This window comes from Mauremys reevesii, linkage group 16, assembly GCF_016161935.1.
Source record: "Mauremys reevesii isolate NIE-2019 linkage group 16, ASM1616193v1, whole genome shotgun sequence".
Classification (NCBI taxonomy): Eukaryota; Metazoa; Chordata; order Testudines; family Geoemydidae; genus Mauremys; species Mauremys reevesii.
This window is the reverse complement of record NC_052638.1, coordinates 5,903,759-5,924,252: the sequence shown is the minus strand read 5'-3', so window position 1 is coordinate 5,924,252 and position 20,494 is coordinate 5,903,759. Positions and strand designations below refer to the sequence as shown.

The following is a 20,494-nucleotide window of genomic DNA, read 5'->3' as shown; positions in this document are numbered from 1 at the left end:
AAGAAGGCAGATTAATTACATTATGGGCAAGCAGCGCTGGCAAAGCTGAGCCTAAATCCAGGCAAAGCCCTTAATACCCTTTAAGGGGAAATCATGCTGCAGTGCAAATCCCCGACTGCCCATGGTATGCCCAGGCCGTGCTCCTGCCTGGGGAGAGGGAAAGGGGCCTGGCTGGCTTTCCCTGCCCCCTGGCCACGCTCCAGCGCCATCACTCCTGCACCGCCCCAGGGTGATGGACGTCACGCCCTAATGGCGCCTAGCTCGAACTGGGAGCCAGGCTGCAGTCCCAGGTCCTGGCAGCCCTGCCTGGGTGGATGGGGCAGGAGAGTCCAGTGGTTAGGGTGCCGGCCTATGCTGGGTTCCTGCCGTTTGCAGCATCAGGGAATTCAGATGCCACAACCAGCCTTAACTTGGCCCTGGCACCTGCCCAACCCGGAGCCATGTGACCCCCCGAGTGGGCAACCAACCCCAGTTACCCCTTGTGCTGAGCTGTGAGACACTCCCCACTAGCCCCCCAAACTGCTTCTAGCTGGCCCCACCCCAGACTGGCTATGGGCCAGAGATTCCTCCCCACCCCCCAGCTCACAACATCCTGCCCCAGGCAGCCAGAAACTCCAGCCCCCCTCTACATACGGACGAGGAGCCCACTCTGTCCCCTGCCCCTACAGCACCGCTCCCCTCGGCCCCCATGGACCAGAGCCTGCCAGGCAGGGCCAGGGGCACCAGCATGTCTGTGTCCGCTGGAGTGATGGGGCTGGAGCGGAGACCCTCCGCTGGGGTTAGCAGGGGCTCTCGTTCTGCAGGACCCCGTGGGAGAGACAGGGCAGGCACTGACCCCTCCTCCAGATACCCAGTCTCAGATCTCAGCCAAGCTCCAGGGGCAGCCAGGGCCCTGCACCCAGCGCCGGACTGCCAGGGGTGAACACCCATCAAGCAGCTGCAGGCTGGCACCTGTGCAGGGCAGGGCCCACGTGGCAGAGACAGAGCCTGGCCACAGACACCTGGCGCTGCCTCTGGGCTCCAGGCCTGGGCGTTTAGCAGCAGCACATCCAAGTTTTCCTGTGAGAGGGTCGCTGGCTCCTGTTGGGTGGGGGCTCCTGTGCTGCGGCAGGGGGCTCGCCACCCCCAACAGGGCCTCAGACTTGGCGCCTTTCCTGTTGGCAGGGGAAATGGTCGTAGCAGGGCCCAGCTGTTCCCAGAATGCCTTCATTGCTTCCCACCAGGACCCCAGCCGCTGCCAGCTCGGGGCATCCCCAGCCCATGGTTGGACTTCTGGCTTCATGGACCCACCTGCAACGACCAGCCCTCTCCCGGTCCAGGCGCTGCCCTGCCACCTCCCAGAGCCAGTTGGATGGGCCAGTGCAGGCCCTTTGCACCTGCCATTTACAGCAAGCGCTGCTGAGAGGGAAGTGAGCTCCAGCATGCCAGCATTGGGGGCAGGAGACAGACGCCGGGGCAGCCACGCTCTGGAATGTGCTTCCCTGGGGCATGGAAAGCTGCTGGGACCTGATTAATTGCACTCCAAGAACTTCTCTCCACCTGGCTTAGAGATGTCACCAGCCCACCGCTGCTTTCTCCGGGAGCCCCAGGGCTGGTGGTGCAGATACCACCCCCTCCCTGCTCCCACCCCTGGGAAGGGAGAAGGCAGGGCCCATTCTTCAGGGACCGTGGCCCTGTCCTCCCTGTGCTACGAACTTCTCCCAGCCCTGCAACACTCCCAAGCCAGCTTCCTCTCCAGGCCCCAGTGCCCCAAACAGGCTGAGTCACCAACAGCGCTAGTATCAGCTTTAGCCGCCCAAAGCCAGGCCTACTCCCCCTTTTCCCCCACGGCTAAGCCTGGTGCATCGCCCCACTTCCAGCTAATCAGCAGGGGTCTCTGCTCCTTCCACCTTCTAAGCTGGGTCACCTCTCCAGCAGCTCCTGCCACCTGCCCCGGGCACCACTCCCACGCAGACTCTTCCTAGGGTGGGACCGTCTCATGCATTGGCCACCTTCCCTGGACGCAGCCTCCCCAGGACCAGGCTGCCAAAAGTATTTAGGCTCCTAAAGGTTTTCAAAAGCTGCACTAAGTTCAGAGTGGCGACCGCTCCACCCAGGGCCAGGGAATCAGAGGCAAGCGGCAGCCACACACGTCACTGCAGGAGAGACAGGGAGCGAAATGTAAAAGTGTCTTTTAATATAAATATAGATACATCTGAATGGGTCCAGGACAGAGAATATAAGCCCGGCCTCCAGAGACAGGCAGCCCCGACACTCACATGGGCTTGGTCACTCTTTGCATGTTTAAATCAACTAAAGAATATTTGTGTGGCAGTAAAAACCAACCCCCCCCCCCACACACACCCCGGGGCACACAGCTTCCCGGGGCCTCCTGGGAAACAGCGAGCAGAACTCCCCCTCCAGCTGTCAACGGGAGGGGCTGGCGTTGAGCAGTGCTGAAAGCCCAGGCTCCAGGCCTCAAAAGCCAGGTGCACGTGATGGGCATGGATGCTGGTACCTTCCTAGATGGCGAATGCAGGTCCCCTGCCGGGCTATGCCCACGGCCAGGGCGGCCCCAATGCCCATCTGCAAGCGCCAACACCTGAGCCGAGCTGGGCAGGAGTCAGCTCTGTGCGGGGGTGTCCTGCCCCCTCACTGTCCATGGGGGTGGCCTGACTGGGGGCACAGCACTGCAGGTGAGGCTGTTGTGGCTGTTACGGCACCCAGTGCTTGTGGCAGCAGGACAGGCCAGGTCCGTTTCCGTGCCGGCGCCATCAGCGAAGCAGAGCGAGGAGGGGAGCAGAGCACACGGCAGAGCCGCGGCCAAGGGGAAGGAGCTGAGGGACGTCTCCTCTGGAGGCAGCAGCAGCTCCAGGGGGAAGGTTCCCAGGCTCGGCTTCCTCCACAGAGCCACGTTCTGGCTTCTCTCAGGGATGGGGAGGCAGAGGAGCCCGCAGAGCTGTAGGGGCGGGATTGGGGCAGCCGGCCTGAGGAGTCATGGGCCGAACCTTTTTCCAAAGATCCAGCTTGGGCACTGAGACAGGCCCAGGTGGAAAGCAACTCCCGGGGGTGGGGGTGGGGGTGGGCGTGGGGGGCACAGGAGAGCTGCCGGTGCAGGCTGGGCCGAGGGAAGTGGGGCCGGGGTCAGGCTGGTCCCTGCAGGGAGAGCTGTGCGCACAGGGCGATGGGGGAGGGGGAGCCCACTGTGATCCAGATCTCTCTGGAAACACAGGACCCCGGGGGCTCCAGCCTCATTCGCCCCATGGGACACGATGCCCCTGGCCCCAGGCTGTGCCAGGAGAACCCGGCCTCTGGTTGCCCCATAGCCCCTGGCTGGCTTGAAAGAGGCTGGAAACACCCCGTGGGCAGCAGGCTCTGGTGCCAGCCCTGCGAGAGTCTGCGCCGGGTGCCGGCAGGGGGAGCCTGGCGCCGGCAGGGGGAGCCTGGCCGCGGCTCCCTGGCTAGACGAAGGGCACCAGGAGTGATGTGAGCACCAGGAGTGGCAGGGTGGCCAGCAGGCTCGGCCGGAGGAGCCAGGCTGAGCCCCGCAGGGTCTCCTTGTTAGTCTCGTCTGCGGCTGAGCCCCGCACGCTGCCGGGCGGCCTGGCCCGCGCGCTGCACAGGTCGTGCAGGTTCCCTTGGAACTGGATCTTCCTGGACTCCTGGCGCAGCGACTCCCAGATGGCAGCAGCTTCATCGGGGCAGCGGGACAAGACCCTGTTGGCGCAGGTGTGAAAGTCGTCCCAGGACCTGGGCCGAGGAGAGGGAAGAGTCAGAGACAAAGGTCACGAGGTTCCATGGCGATCAGGCCTTGTGACCTGTGTGTTACACCGACTGACAGGCCCCCCCATGCCTATAGCCAGCCCAGGCCTGCTCCGCCCCACTCCGGCCCTGCCCCACCCCTAGCCAGCCTGGCTCCACCCTGCCCATAACCAGCCTGGCCCTGCCCTGCCCCTAGCCAGCCCCCCTGCCCCACCCCTGCTTCACTCCACCTCACCCATCGCCAGCCTAGCCCTGCCCCACCCCTAACCAGCCTGGCCCTGCCCTACCCTGCCCCACCCCACCCTGCCCCTAGCCAGGGCCTCCCTGCCCCTAGCCAGCCTGGCCCTGCCCTACCCTGCCCCACCCCACCCCGCCCTAGCCAGCCCCCTGCCCCACCCCTGCTTCACTCCACCTCACCCATCGCCAGCCTAGCCCCGCCCCGCCCCAAACCAGCCTGGCCCTGCCCTACCCTGCCCCACCCCACCCCGCCCCGCCCCTAGCCAGGGCCTCCTGCCCCTAGCCAGCCTAGCCCCGCCCCTGCCCATAACCAGCCTGGCCCTGCCCTGCCCCACCCCACCCCACCCCACCGCCCCTAGCCAGGGCCTCCCTGCCCCTAGCCAGCCTAGCCCCCACCCAGCCCATAACCAGCCTGGCCCTGCCCTACCCGTCCCCTAGCCAGCCTGCCCCCCCCCGGCCCCACCCCCCCCCCCCCCACCCCTAGCCAGCCTGGCCCTGACCTACCCTGCCCCTAGCCAGCCTGATCCCCGCCAGGCCCTGCCCCTAGCCAGCCTGGCCCAGACCTACCCTGCCACTAGCCTGGCTGATCCCCGCCTGGCCCTGCCCCTAGCCAGCCTGGCCCTGACCTACCCTGCCCCTAGCCAGCCTGATCCCCGCCTGGCCCTGCCCCTAGCCAGCCTGATCCCCGCCTGGCCCTGCCCCTAGCCAGCCTGTCTCCCACTCCCCACCCTGCCCCCTAGCCAGCCTGATCCCCACCACCACCACCCTGCTCATAGCCAGTCCCTCCCTGCTCCGCCCTTAGCCAGCCTTGCCCCTCCCTGCCCCTACTCAACCTGGCCCCACCCAGCCCATAACCAGTCTTGTCTGGTCCTGCCCTGCCCCATCCCTAGCCAGCCTGGCCCCCACCCTCCCTGCCCCTAGCCAGCCCCTCCCTAGCCAGCCTGATCCTCCCCGGCCCCTAGCCAGCCTGGCCCCGCCTGCCCCACCCCTAGCCAGGCTGGCCCCGTCCTGCCCCACCCCTAGCCAGCCTGGCCCTGCCCTGGCCCTGCCCTGCCCCACCCCTAGCCAGGCTGGCCCCGCCCTGGCCCGGCCCCGCCCCATCCCTAGCCAGCCTGGCCCCGCCCTGCCCTGCCCCTAGCCAGCCCCTCCCTAGCCAGCCTGAGCCCTCCCCGGCCCCTAGCCAGCCTGGCCTCGCCCTGCCCCACCCCTAGCCAGCCTGGCCCCGCCTGCCCCACCCCTAGCCAGCCTGATTCCACCCCTCCCGGCCCATAGCCAGCCTGGCCCCGCCCACCCTGCCCCACCCCTAGCCAGCCTGGCCCCGCCCTGCCCTGCCCCACCCCTAGCCAGCCTGGCCCCGCTCTGCCCCACCCCTAGCCAGGCTGGCGAGGTTGCTTGGGCTAGTGAAGACCTTCTAGAAAGAGCTGCCCAGCGTCCCTGTGCGAAGAGCCCCGTGCTCATGGCTAGTCCCCCCCACCCCCGGCCGACGAGCAGGATGAGACCTGGTCCTGTGCAGATCAGCCCTCCCGGACTCCACCTCCTCGCACCGGCCAGCTGGCTCCTCCCGGCACCAGATTCCCGCACAGCGAGACCCACTGCTGACAGGACACGCCCCAGGAGCCAGGCTGGGAACCTGCCCCCTGTCCCCTGGGCCATCGACCTGAGGTCCAAAAGGTTCTGCCTGCCGAGAGCGCCAGTGCTCCCCCCTTTGCCCCCCGCCACAGCCTAATCCCCACTGGCTGGGGGGCAGCTGCTGGGAGGCTGGGGCGCTGCTACTCTCACCTGCAGATGGTGTCCAGCTCCTGCCCGTCCTGCCCACTGTCCTCCTGCTGCTTCTGGACACTCCGGGCCATGCTGTCCCCCAGGCTGATGAGGCATCCGGCAAAGCCTTTGTAGATGGTGTCACAGCTCCTCCCAGCCGTGCTCACCGGATCCTCGGCCACAGCTGCACAGGGGACAAGAGTCACTGATTAGCCCCTGCCCCAGCTCTCAGCCCTCGCTGGGCAGGTCTGTAGCCCGGCCCCAGCTCCCCTAGGCCCCACACTGGGGCTTCTCCCAGCCCCCGCCCCCCCAGACGCTCACTGTTCCTGCCTGTCAGAGTCCCATTCCCACGCCTGCGTGTACAGGGACTATCATGCCACGTGTGGGGCAGGGCAGAGCTACTGCCCCCCTGCTCTGCCCTCCGGGAAGGGCTGCCCCCCCCCATTGAATCCTGGGCTTGTAGAAGGGACGCTGCCCTCACTGCAATGCCCTCCTCATGCCTGAAGTCCGCACACCTCTCCCACGCTGTGGCCCACTCCGGACCCTCCTGTCCCATAAGCCGATGGGACGTTGCAGTTACTTCCATCCCAGAGGAGGCTGCATGGCAGTGGTGGGAGAGCCCTGCACTGATCCCGGGCTGTGAGTTACAAGGGGATCTCACTGAACTGGGCGACAAAACAACAGATGAAATTCAATGCTGCTGAGTGTAAAGTCATGCACATTGGAAAACATAATCCCAACTGTTCATACAGAATGACGGGGTCTAAATTAGCTGTTACCACTCAGGGAACATCTTGGAGTCATTGTGGATGGTTCTCTGAAACCATCCGCTCAGTGTGCGGCAGCAGTCAAAAAGGCAAACAGAATGTTGGGAACCGCTAGGAAAAGGACAGATCAGATAGAAAATACCACAATGCCACTGTATAATTCCATGATACACCCACACCTTGAATACTGCGTGCAGATGTGGTCGCCCCATCTCAAAATAGAATTGGAAAAGGTTCAGAAAAGGGAAACAAAAATGATTAGGGGTATGGAACAGCTTCCATACGAGAGAGATTAATAAGACTGGGACTTTTCAGCTTGGAAAAGAGACGGTTAAGGGGAGATATGATTGAGGTCTATAAAATCATGACTGGTGTGAGCAGAATGAATAGGGAAGTGTTATTTACCCCTTCACACAAGACAAGACCAGGGGTCACCCAATGAAATTAACAGGCAGCAGGTTTAAAACAAACAAAAGGAAGGACTTCTCCACACACCGCACAGTCAACCTGTGGAACTCATTGCCGGGGGATGTTGTGAAAGCCAGAAGTATGACTGGGTTCAAAAAAGAACTAACAAAGTTCCTGGAGGACTGGTCCAGCAATGGCTGTTAGCCAAGATGGTCTGGGACACAACCCCATGCTCTGGGTGTCCTTAGGCCTCTGACTGCCAGATGCTGGGAGGAGAAAGGAAGGCACCAAGACACCTTGGAGGCTGGTACTACTGGGTAGCCTCCATGCCCCGAGCGGGGGAGGTTTGCTGGGCAGGGGGTGCTGCCACTGCTGACCAACTCAGTCCGCATCACGCTCCAGCCCTGGCAGCCACGGGAGCAGCTGGAGCTGCAGACAAAACCCCACCCACGCGTAGCTGTCTGTGTCTGGGGTTTGCATTCGCTCCCCAAGCCTCCTTCCCGGCCAACGAGCTGAGCCCAAAGCCACCGAGCTCAGGGGTGTCTCCCCATTCAGCTTCCCACAGCAAGGGGGCTTCTGGCATGGGCGAGGCTACGCTGGGGCCGGGGCGCTGGCAGCAGCTGCAGTGGGCAAAGCAGTGCTCCAAAGAGGTTGCAAGAAGCCAGGAGTGGGCTCCCCGGCTCCCCATGGGCCTGGCCCATGTCCCACGTGCTGGAGCCTGGTCCTGCAGGGAAAGTCCAGGCAGCAGCAGCCCTCGGGCTAGAGAAGGGCTGGGACGAACGAGATGGGGAATGCTTTACTGCTGGGCAGGCAGACCCACCCTGTGGCTCTGTCCCAGGCTGCCTGGTGTTGGCTTGAAGTGTTGACTGCTGAGTGTACAGCCCGGAGGCCTGGCCTGGCACTACCGGAGCCTGGTGCCTCATGCAAATCCAGTGCATTGCGGGAGTCCTGCAGTGCACCCCGCTGGGAGCAGGAATGCCAGCCGTGAGGTGCTGCATCACGCCATGACGCGAGGACTTCCCCACGTACACAGGGAGGAGGCCGGCCCCCGCATCCCTGATGCGAGCAGCTCCTGGGACGCGCCTGGCAGGCTGCTCCGTGAGTCTGTGAAGCTCTGCCCAGGCACCAGCAGAAGCAGCACCCTGACAGGGCTGCCCCTCCACAGGGAGGGGAGCGGGACAATCTCAGAATTCTTTATTAAAGCAACGAAGTTGGGTTAATGACAGACAAGCCAGGGGCAGGGGGGAACCCCCCCAGGACTCCCAGTGCTCGGCCCCACAGAAGATGCCTTATGGGATCTTGCAGGATAAGGCGGATTTAACCTTCGCCATCAGCCAAAGGGCAGAGCCTGGCACAGCATTGCCCTGCCGATGCTGGAGGAGAGGGGGGCCATCTGACCACCTGGGACCCTCTCCTAGTGGTCTGGGATGTGGCACCTGCCTTAACCCCCTGCATGCCCACTCCCGACCCGGCTCACTGGCCCAGCAAATGCCACGCAGTGCCATGCCCACAGGCCACTCTCCAGCACAGGTACAGGGGACACATGGGCCCAAGGCTGTGATAACTGGCTTGGCTGGTGAGGGCACTGCCATGGTCTGTGGCAAATCTCCCTGCCTTTGCTTCCAGCTGAGCAAGACACTGCACTGTCAGCATGAGGTCACTGCTCCAAGTCTTGGCACATCTGCAATGGGGCTAATCGAGGGGTGTGGGCAGAGCGATCCCAGGCCTCACACACTCACTAGTGCCAAGGGACACTGGCAGTGCCACTCCCTGGGGCGGGGTGGGGCAGTACCCCACCCCCTCCATTCCCAGGACCCCTGAGGCTCAGCAAATGGTTGAGATCAACTCAGGAGGAGAAAGCAACAGAACTAAATCGGCGGCACTTGGTTAACCAGTGATGGAGGGCGGGGTGAGAACAGCCTAGGAACACCTGGGGGGGCACCACAGGGAGGAGAGGGATTCGTTGGGATGCTACGGGAGTGGGGCTGGAACGAGCAAAGGAAAACGTAGGCCGTCAGGGAGCAGTCCCTGGCAGAAGATCTGCTGGGCTGGGAGACAGGCTCTCCAGGACAGGGCACACCCTGGAGATACCGTGCTGCAAGGAGCTGCCCGAGAGGTGGATCTTTTCCCTGCTTGAGTTTCTAGCATTTTATATATAAAGGCCATTTCTATCCAAAGCTCAGATCATGTGACTCCAGCTGCTGCTACCCTAGGGCAGAGCCCTGCATGGGACGTTTTTAATCCTGCCCCCATCCTGCCCCACAACACCCACCCGCTCTGCGTTGGTTCTTTTTATCCCACTCCCACCGGCAAAAACCGCTGCTCCCCCCAAAGCCCCCAAGAGAGACAGATTCTCCCATGCTACTAAAAACACAATGGTCAGTTAACAGATTATCGATATAAACGGAATTCAGACAATTTTTACCACTAAAAGAACAAACAAATTTTGCCTAAACCACATACAAAATACTTTAACTCCTGTTTTAATAGACATCAAAGCTCTTTCAATCCCTCGCTTAAATTTAAGTATTAAAACCTTTATTTAAAAATTAAAACAAAAAAAATTGCTTTGTGTTGCTGAAGTTCGATCTATGACAAACTGCTGTCGTGTGTATAGCCCATGGAATGTCAAAACAAACTGCACTACAATTTTGCCTTAAAAGGTGCAGATTTTTGTTAATGATTATAAAAAATAAGTTGTTTAAAAAAAAATATGGGAATTTTTAAACTGCTGTGACATTCCCCAGGCTACAGTCTGGATTGATGGACAGTTGTGTCCCCTCAATTCCCCAACCTGGGGTCTTTTACTCTGCTTTGCTGAGAGCAATCACTCCTGGTCTCCATCCAGCATGTAAATCACTCCCAGCTATACTGTCTGAGTGCTGTGTCTGTTACAGCTCCATTTTGTTCTTATAGCTGTCCCCTTACTCCATTTTGTTCTTGTTTTCCTCCTGTGGCCGCCCCTCCCTGGCTGTTAAGTTGTTTACCAGGGCCTCTGCCCTTCTCAAAGGGAGGGCCCCTTAAGTTGTCTAACCAGAGCCATTGCCCTTCTCAAAGGGATGGCCACTTATGCTAAGTGGGACCACTGCCCTGTTCAAAGGGTTAGTCCTGTTATCACCTTGTTAAACCTGGGCTTGGTGTAGGGTAGGCTCTGTCCAGAGCTGCAAGACCATTTGTGTTTTTAGGATCCTGGGCATGAGTCATACCTCTGGGCTCAGGGCTAGTCCAAACATGCCTCTGTGGCTGCCTGCAGTTTTTTCTCTGCCTCCCTCCTCCCTGTAAGAGGGGGAGCCAATCAGAGTTACTGGCGGGAAGCTGCCAGGGTTTGCCTTTAAAAACAGACATTTTTTGAACAGACTTCAGAAAGGTTCTTGCATTGCTGCCTGGTCTGATCAACCAGGGGTTCTGGGGGTCCTTTCTCTGCTCTCGTTTTATTTTTGAGCGTACCCCTGTTTTTGACCCCCCCCCCACGAAAAACGAATTGCTGCCTGAGAGATCTCCTGATTATCAAGACTGTACCGAGCCTTCTGATGTTCTTGCTGCTTCTGCCTCTGTTGCTGCCTTGGGGGATGGTAAGAATCCCTCTGTGAAACTTTCTATACTTTTATTTTATTATTTTAGCTGCTGGCTCTGTCTCCCCAGCACACAGACTCAAGCTAAACCTTGGTCTGTGTCCTAAAACCTCTCTTACCACCACCCCCCATCCTGGCTGCTGGCTCTGTCTCCCCAGCACACAGACTCAAGCTAAACCTTGGTCTGTGTCCTAAAACCTCTCTCTTAAACTCTGTGGCACTCTGCCACTAAAAATAAGTTTGTGCTGCTGCTAAGTTCTGCTCCTGTGGGCTTTGCCTTGGACTGTTTTCAGCTGTATCCACTGCTGCAGTCACCCCCCCCCCTCTTTGGAGCTGTGTCCTGGACACACACCACTCAGCCCTCTGGAACTATCCTTAGCATAAGGTGCACCCATTAAGTTAAGTTTAGCATTATACTTTGTAAGTTAGGCTTAGAGAATTGTTGCATTGTGTTTTAATTTGTGTAGTCTTGGTTAAGTTAGCTCATAGATAAGATTTTGCTGTGTTCTGTATAATTGTAATTGTCTGTCTTCCCACTGCAAACACACACACCCCAGCTTCTCTGTGTCTTTCTACCTTGTTACACTCTCTCTGCTGCTTAAGCTTGCAACCTGTTTGCTCTGTCTCACTAAGTTTAAATCTCTAGCATAAAACCCCATTGGTTACTTTCTTCCTTTCTGGTACCCCTCACATTCTACATTTACACCACTGTGACACATTTTTACCTGGAATTGTTTGTTATTTAACACATTTTATCCATAACTGTTAGTTGGTTATATGCTGCTGTGACACACCTTTTTACATAGAAATCGCTAGCTACCTGTTACATTCATACCTCAGTGTTAACTGATTACCCACTGTATTGTATCCTACTGTGTTGTACCCCACTATTGAAACCCCCTTACTGTTTACCAAAAAAGAAACCCCTGCCCAATTGTCTACCTTAACACCCCATACCCCTCACTATTGAATTTTCCCTGTTTTTGTATTTTCTTAATAAAGTTTATTTTGCACCCCACCCGTGTGGTAATTGTTCCCCAAGATCCCATATACCTGCTGGCAGGGACATGCTGTAGCCAACCCACTCTTGAATTATATGGCCTGGCAACACCAGCAAACTCCCAGTCCCAGACTTTCCCCCAGCAATGTGCATCTTGGCCAGGAGGGTGCTGGGCAGTACAATACGAGCTCATAGAAAGGCCGTCATTTCATTAATAGAAAATTATATTGTTATCTCAAATGGAGTTTCGCAAACACTTCAGTCCAAACACACACTGGTTTAGCTCAAACACAGATAGATGTTAAGCTGTTACAAGTAAAGAGGCATAAAAATCAGGATTGGTTATAAGAAAACAAAAAGATAAAACACATCTAATACCTAACTTAACAAGCTAAATGAATTCAGAGCAAAGGTTTCTCCCCCCACATGCTCTGGTAGGCTTACTGGTTGGAAACTTTTCAGCCAAGATCCCACCCCCAGTTCAGTGTTAATTTTCTTGTCCTTCAGGTGTTGTTGATGCCATGAGCAGAGAGAAAGGGGGGAGCATTTGGGGGCATCTGTTCCCTTTTATAGCTCTCTTTTTGAGAATCTCTCCGGCTGAGGTTCAGGAGACAGGTCTGAGGGGATGGGAACCTCCAGCTTTTTCTTTGCCAAAATGTACATTTCTTACTCACACCCTTTTTCCTGCCAAAGAATGGTCACTTAACCAGACAATATTCCATTTTTGATTTTGTGGACACCTGGCTGAGGTGTCAGTTTGCCTTTGAGGCACAGGTTTATGCCTGCTTTTCTAAACTTGGAACATGTCTCAGTAATGTCATACAGTAGAATCTTACAACTTTGTGTTGCCACACATTTTACCAGACAATAATGATCAGCAAATTATGAGTTTTCAAATGATACCTCACTTTGGACATTGTACAAAATCTATTATAGTTTTGTAAAAAGGGTGAGCGTAGGAATACTGACAGTCACAACCGCTTAAACACCCTTTCTAGAACTTTGAAATACACCATTCAAGTTATTCATATGTCAAGATTCTTATTGCTTTTTGACAAACATTTAACAGGAAAACTGCTCACTGAACTAGGTTCTTGATAGAAATAAGATCATCACTGCCCCATTCCCACGCAAACCCGGCAGGGCCAGCAAGAGCCCTGAATTCAATGACAGCTTCCGAGCCAGCTGCTGCCACATACCCACAGGCCCCAAGCCCCAACTGCGGAGCAAGCAGCCCAAATTACAAGGAGGTTGTATTAAATGTCCTAGACACAAGGAGGTTAACCACTAGGGGGGAGGAGGGAGCTGTTTTCCTGATTCATGGTGATGTCAGTCGGGGGTGAGGCTCCCACACTGGCACCTAGGCCGTGCCCACTTACAGGTAGCAGCGTGGAGAGGGGGGCAGGGATTCCCAGAGCCTGAGTCTAGCCTCTGCCACATCGGCTTTCTACACCAGTAACCCCAGCCCAGCGGTGTCCCTTTCACAGCAGGCAGAGCCCCCCCATCACGCCAGATGCAGCGCTGGAGAATGAGTGTGGGATGTGGTGGCTGGCAGGCAGCCTCCCCATGGCTAAGGCGGCAGGAGGTGCTCAGCCGGGAGTCGCACTCTGCACACCCCCTTGCAGCAAGCCAGGCAGGAGAGAGAGCAGGCAGCCCCGGGGTACTTGCTTGCTTTGGAGCTCTGCAGAGCTCTGCGCCGACGAGACGGAAGCTGATTAATATTTTAAGGATGCTGGCCTGATTCAGCCTGATCAAACACATCAATAGCCACCCCCGCAGCCCAGCTCCTCCACACGGGCAGGGCCGCCGGGCTGGAGTCCCCAGAGCCCGCTGGGAAGCGAGCACAGGGAAACTGGCCAGAGAAGAGGGCAGAAAGCAGATCATTAGCTGGGGATGCGGCCAGCCCCTGCTCTGGGAACAGGCTGCATGTTCCTCTGGTGCAGCCTGCCAGGGAGGCACTGGGGTCAGGCTGGCAGCTTGCCAGCAGGCCACCCGTGTAAAATCAGATCCACGTCCCTGCAACCTTAATGTTTGCTTAGGCTCCTCTGCTGGCGCTATCCGGCTGGTGGCTGGGGCTCGAGGGGGAAGCCCAGCGCAGTGGGGCTGCCTGTCAGTCATTCAGCTCTGCCCATGCACCTGTGACTAAGCCAGAGCAGACTAGGGGAGGCCAGGGTCCATATGTCCCTCCCCATAGGGCTGCAGCCCAGGGTCACCAATGAGCTGAGGCACAGGCAACAGGGTGGTCACCCTGGCTGCCTGCTTGGGCTGGGCTCTTTTGCATTCGACCACTTGGGGACAGCAAATATTTTCCAGCAAAACACCAGGGGCCGGCCCTGCTGGCCACCCAGCACACACCCCAAGCCTCCCCACGAACTCATCTGACATGGGTGTGACCAAGTGGGACTGTTCTTAATGTTTCCTCTGAATACTGTGTGGGTGCCTCAGTTTCCCCTATGCATTAAAAGTCTCCAGTGTGCATAAATGGCCGACACTCTGTCTCCTGGCAACAAATGGCTGGGGCCCTTCCACCCCTTGCAAGGGAATAGCTAAAGGTGAACAAAGATCAGGTGACCTCCTGGCCCAGGAAAGAGACAAAGGCCAGAAAGGAGGGGCTGGAGGGGGTTTCAGTTTGGGGCTGGCTGGGGATGGGAAGTGAGGGCAGATGTGAGTGTCTGGCTCGCTGGGCCCCAGAATGGACCCAGCTGAGGGATCCTGTTCTCTGTACCTACAAGCTCTGTTTTAGACCATGTTCCTGTCATCTAATAAACCTGTTGTTTTACTGGCTGGCTAAGAGTCACATCTGACTGCGAAGTGGGGGGTGCAGGACCCTCTGGCTTCCCCAGGACCCTGCCTGGATGGACTCGCTGTGGGAAGCGCACAGAGGGGCATATGCTGAATGCTTCAAGGTCAGACCCAGGAAGGTGAAGCCGTGTGAGCTTCTTGCCCTGAAGACAGTCTGCTCCGAGGGAGAGGAGGCTCCCCAAAGTCCTGCCTGGCTTTGTGGGGAGCAGTTCCAGAGCATCGCCCGGGGACTCCGTGACAACGGGTCACAGACAGACTCCAGGTCTCCCGAGTCCCACTCCTGTGCTGTAACCACTTGCCCACACTCCCTTTCCAGCCTGGCTGCCTGCAGCCCACGTGCCTAGCGTCTGAGCCAGGCAGGACCGCTGGGACCATCCAGCCCGGCCCCCTGTGTAACGCCTGCTGAACTAGAGCAGAGCTTTCCGAAAGAGATCCAGCCCTGATTCCACAACGGCCACTGACGCCAAGGCACCACTTCTCAAAGTCAGCCCGATTTCCAGTCGGAATTTGCCTCATTTCACCTTCCAGCCATTGGCCTATGTTACACCCACACTGAGCTCCAGTTTCCAGCGCCCCCGCAGGTGCCCCCCGCCCGTCCCCAAGAGGGTAACCAGGCCGTGTTTAGCCTGGCTCCTTCCAGGAAGCGGCTGGGCTGGCAGCTCTCACAGATGCACTTCCTCAGCGCCTCAGCCAAGCCGGCGCCTTGGGACTCAGGGCAGCATGTAAACAGGGCCTTGCATCAGCAGCCTCTGGGGGGCTGGCAATGACACAGCATGTGCTCTGCTTGGGCATCTAGGGCCATGCTCCCCTCCGCCATTCTTTGCATCGGTCTTCACAGCTGAGAATGTGAGGAAGATTCCCAAACCTGAGCCATTCTTTCTGGGTGACAAATCTAAGGAAACGGCCCAGATTGAGGTGTCAGTAGAGGTGGTTTTGGAACAAACTGATGAACTAAACAGTGATGAGTCACCAGGACCAGATGGGATTCACCCAAGAGTTCTGAAGGGACCCAAATGTGAAAGGCAGAACTATTAACTGTAGTCTGTAACCTATCATTTAAATCAGCTTCTGTACCAGATGACTGGAGAACAGCTAATGTGACACCAATTTTTACAAAAGGCTCCAAGAGGTGATCCCAGCAATTAGAGGCCGGTAAACTTAATTTCAGTACCAGGGAAATTGGTTGAAACTGTAGCAAAGAAAGAATGATCAGAGACACAGATGAACACGATTTGCTGGGGAAGAGTCAACATGGTTTTTGCAAAGGGAAATCATCCCTCACCAATCTACTAGAATTCTTTGAGGGGATCGTGGACGAGGACGATCCAATGGATATCGTGTACATAGGTTTTCAAAAAGCCTTTGATAAGGTTCCTCACCCTCTTAAGCAAAGTAAGCTGCCACGGGATAAGAGGAAGATCCTCTCACGGATCATTAACTGGTTAAAAGACAGGAAACAAAGGGTAGGAATAAATGATCCATTTTCAGAATGGAGAGAGGTAAATACTGGTGTCCCCCGGGGTCTGTACTGGGACCTGTGCTGTTCAACATATTCATAAATGATCTGGAAAAAGGGGTAAACAGTGAGGCAAAGTTTGCAGATGATACAAAACTACTCAAGATAACATAAGTCGAAAGCTGACTGTGAAGCGTTACAAAGGGATCTCACAAGACTAGCTGACTGGGCAACAAAATGGCAGATGAAATTCAATGTTGATAAATGCAAAGTGATGCACATTGGAAAACATAATCCCAACTATACATATAAAATGATGGGATCTAAATTAGCTGGTACCACTCAAGAAACATCTTGGAGTCACTGTGGATAGTTCTCTGAAAACATCCACTCAATGTGCAGCGGCAGCCAAAAAAGCAAACAGAATGATAGGAACCATTAGGAAAAGGATAGATAATAAGACAGAAAATATCATAATGCCACTGTATAAATCCAGGGTATGCCCACATCTTAAATATGCGTGCATATGTGGTCTACCCATCTCAAAAAAGATACATTGGAATTGGAAAAGGTACAGAAAGGGCAACAAAAATTATTAGGGATATGGAACAGCTTCCACAGGAGGAGAGATTAATAAGACTGGGACTTTTAAGCTTGGAAAAGAGACGACTAAGGGGGGATATGATAGAGGGCTATAAAATCATGACTGGTGTGGAGAAAGTAAATAAGGAAGTTTCGTTTACTCCTTCTCATAACACAACACAGAACTAGGGGTCACCAAAATAAATTAATAGGCAGCAGGCTTAAAAGAAACAAAAGGAAGCATTTCTTCCCACAATTCACAGTCAACCTGTGGAACTCTTTGCCAGAGGATGTTGTGAAGGCCAAGACACTAATAGGGTTCAAAAAAGAACTAGATAGATTCATGGAGGATACGTCCATCAATGGCTGTTAGCCAGGCTGGGCAGGGTTGGTGTCCTTAGCCTCTGTCTGCCAGAAGCTGGGAATGGGCAACAGGGGATGGATCACTTGATAATTCTCTGTTCTGTTCATTCCCTCTGGGACACCTGGCACCGGCCGCTGTTGGAAGACAGGACACTGGGCTAGATGGACCATTGGTCTGACCCAACATGGCCGTTCTTATGTTCACCCTCACCCCACAGCGGCTGGGAGTGCAGGGCCTGGCTTAGGGGAGGCAAGGCAGAGACCCTTGAGCAGCTCAGCCAAACAGCAGTACGGGGGAGTCAGTTCAAGCCAGCACGGCTGTGAAAGGTGCTAGTGTCGCGGAGGGACAGGCCTGGTGCCAGGGCACAGGGCTAGGAGTCAGGGCAGGCTAGGGAAGGTCGAGAGCCCATAGCAGCGGCTATTTCCCAGTGGGGGGAGAGAAACACCATGGTTTTGGTAGAGCCTTGCCGGGACGGGTAGGAGCCTCGCCACACTGCAGAAGAGGAACAATCCTGCACTAGCCCCTGGGAGGGGCCTGATGGGACCCAACGAGCCCTTCCACTCCAAGTTCTCGCTTGGCCTGGGCATCAGCCCTGGAGGTGCCCGCTCCACGGGGCTGGGAGCCCTGGCAGGCTATGGGCAGCTGGCAGCCCAGGCTTGGCTCTGGGGAGGTTTCCAGGGGACACGACAGGCGCTGCCCTCTGTCTAGCACACTTTGATATCCCAGCCACTGGACGCGGCTCACCCTGCCCGCGCTGGCAGACCAGCAGATCCCAGCAGCACTTGGAGTGGGGGGCAGCTGTGCTGGCACCCACCCCCCTCAGGCAAGGGCAGCCCAGGGGGTTTGTGGCAGAAACAGCATCAGCCGGGGAAACGATTCACCCACCAGCCCAGCCAGCAGGGGCAAGTCCTTCAGGGAACCGACAGGCTGACGTGCCCAGGCCCGAAACCCGCCCGGCCCACAGCACCTGTGCAAGGGGAGGGGACAGGTGAGCCGCAGCTGGCACCTTGTGCGGCAGAGTCAACGCAGAGCCCCCCTGCCAGGTGCACCCACCCTGGGAGTGTGGCTGGGGGTGGGCACCCGCTAGACGAGACAGCGTGCTGAGAGTCACGCCCCTGCGCCCCGCCCGGTAGCACCCGAGTGCTGCTTTTTAAAAGTCAAACGTGCATGGCTTGGCGGCAGGTCAATTAGCCAGAATATTTCCAAGGCCCCTTGGCTTGGAACATCTCTGAGGTGCCAGCGGCAGCCGCGCTCCACGGTGGCTCTACAGCACAGGGCCCCTGCCAGAGGGGAGTGTCGCACCCCATCCCGGAGCCAGCTGGAGCCCCCTGCGGCGTGAGGGAGAGCTCCTTAGCTAGCCCCACACTCACGTGGCTGCTTTTCAAGCCTCAGGTGCTGGGCGCCCTGAGTCCCCTCTCTGCCCCACTCGGAAAACCTGCACCCGAGGCAGATCAGAGGCCCACTCAGCCGTGCTCTGCTGTGCCCACCCACACCGTCCCCTGATTCCCTGCTCTGCAGGGCCCTGGGATCCCTTCAACACACCACAAACCGGTCGCCACCCCAGCTGTGAACCCTCCTGGGAAGTACGTTAACCCGAAAGTGGTGGGGAGGAGCTGCCGTTCTGTTTGTTTTGTAAAACTTAAAGTGACTTTTCCAAACAGCACAGCCTGGCCCCTGCAGGTTTAGCAATAAGCAGAGTCAGCTCCCAATTCGTCCTCCCGACAGGAAAGGACTCGGGGGCTCCCACTGCAGGGCTTCCTCCCACCGCTGTTGGAACGGAAAGCAAAGTCTCGGGCCTTCCTCCACAAAGCACGTGGCAGAGCGGGAAGCGCCCGCCACTGCCAGCCACCTTGGGGCAGAGCAGACAAACCCGGAAAGGAGGGGGGAACACGAGGCCACCGGAGGAGGCAGAATGGAATCAATCCAACCGGACCGTGGCCAGGATACTGGATTAACACCAGGGCTCTTAACCCCCTCCCACTGCAGAACAGCGCCTCCTAGAGCTGCAATGGGGCACAAAGGATGGCACCGAATCAGCTACACCAGGGCCTGCCGCTGTCCTTCGCTCTCCAAGCTGAGAACTGACCTCTGAGCAACACAAAGACAAAAGGGGGAGAACAGAGAACCCGGAGGGCCTAGCAGGTGCCTACAGAGAGACGTGGCATGTTTTCTCCAGCGTGGCACTGTCCTGGTCCGGGACACAGAGTTCCCAGACGCAGACACAAACGTTCAACAGCCACCAGGGGCTCCCACCTGCTGCACCACCGGGATCACGTTCCTGGCCTGCCGTTACCCGCAGCGCGTATGGAGGTGCCCAGATCTGGCCGAGCCCACCCCAGTGGCAGTGGGATGCCGGAGCGTCCCCTTTCATCGGCGGCCAGGGAAGGGATGGGGAGCTGGTTAGAGAAGAGGGGAAAAGCTGCCATGAGGTACTACCACGGTAAGTAACGAGATGACAGCAGGGGCCTGTCACATGGCACTGCCCCGGGAGGGCTGAGAGCTGCGGACGGTGCTGCCACTTCCATCGCGTGCCCCCGACCCTCCTGGGGAGTGAACAGACACCCAGCAAAAGGGCACTTGTGCAGGAACAGAGTCCCAGGTCACCTGCAAGTGGACGGCAGGCGGCGCGGAAATCCACCCCGGGATGTCTCTGCCAGGTGAAGCGCGCCCTCTGCACACTCATGGGGGAGGGAGAGTAGTTGAAGGTAGCTCCTCCAGCCCGCCGGAGAGGTCCTGGAGAAGCACCCGGCACTTAGGCTGCAGCACGCCTACGTTCTGCACTGCGGCTGTGCTGAGTGAACGGCTGGGCTCGGGTACCTGAAGCAGACACTCAAAGCACGGGGAGGGGCTGGGGAAGTAGGGGAGCGTCTGTGACTTACAGGGCAGGTGCGAGGTGGGACACCCTAGAGAACTTGATCCTTGATCACCACAACCCTCCTCTGCTTTCCCCATCGTTTCTGTCTGGGCCTGGCTGAGAGGGGCAGTGACCTCCCAGCCCCACAGCCCCCTTCCCTGGGGCCATCCTGAGCACCCAGCGGGAACGTTCCCTGCAGCGGGGCCTGGAGCACTGACTGCTGAGCAGGTTCAGCCTAAGCCAGAGGAGCTAGGGCCCTGCGAAGCCGGAGCGGAGCCCCTCCGCTGGCCTTGGCGTTAATTAGTCAAATAGGAGCCAAATATCACTCCAAGGACTCGCCACTCAACCAGCCGGGATAAAGGATCCAAGAATAACCCTTGGGCTGAGCCAGCCCTGCCCAGAGAGCCCCCGAGCCAGGCCTGCGCCCCCTGCTCCCAGCTGGGACCCCAGACACACGCGCCCAGTTCCAAGTGGGACTGCTGCCCACGGACACGTGGGAGGAACCTGCTGTGCGGGGGCAAGGGGGCGCTAGCAGCTGATGACGCTCAGCCATGGCTCGGAGAGGTTCATCTCCCAGGTGCGCTCCAGCTGTGCCCCAGCCGAACGGAACGCAACACTCCTCTCGGGGCTGGCAGGGAGACCAGGGGGTGACTGGGCCACAGGAAATTCCCAGACAGATGCACAGATGGTGGCAGGACGGAGAGTCCTCATCGAGGACGCATGGCACAACCCCACTTACCCTCACCCGGGCCCTGGCAAGCCCGCCACACCGAGCCAAGCTTCTGACCTTCCAAGCAGCCGACCAGGCTAAGGGCTGGAGATGCCCAGGCAGACACGCGAAGTGCCTTACCCCTTTTCCAGGTTCTTGCGGTGTGAGCAGCCCCCAGGGCATTGCCACGACTACACCGGGCACCTGAACGGCTGCACACGAGGAGCGGGGGCGTATTTCATTT

General features: G+C 57.8%; 1 protein-coding gene across 1 annotated transcript in view; it reads right to left on the bottom strand.

Moving 5' to 3' along the window:
- Window positions 1-1,899: 1,899 nt before the first annotated feature.
- NRN1L (neuritin 1 like) overlaps window positions 1,900-20,494 on the bottom strand; it is a 28,907-nt gene continuing 10,312 nt past the window's right edge. Inside the window, exons 2-3 of the mRNA XM_039503446.1 lie at window positions 5,758-5,920; window positions 1,900-3,729 (exon numbers count right to left, since the gene is read on the bottom strand). Of these exons, the coding sequence (XP_039359380.1) occupies window positions 3,441-3,729; window positions 5,758-5,920 (452 nt within the window). The 3' untranslated portion in view covers window positions 1,900-3,440. The remainder of the gene's footprint in view (window positions 3,730-5,757; window positions 5,921-20,494) is intronic.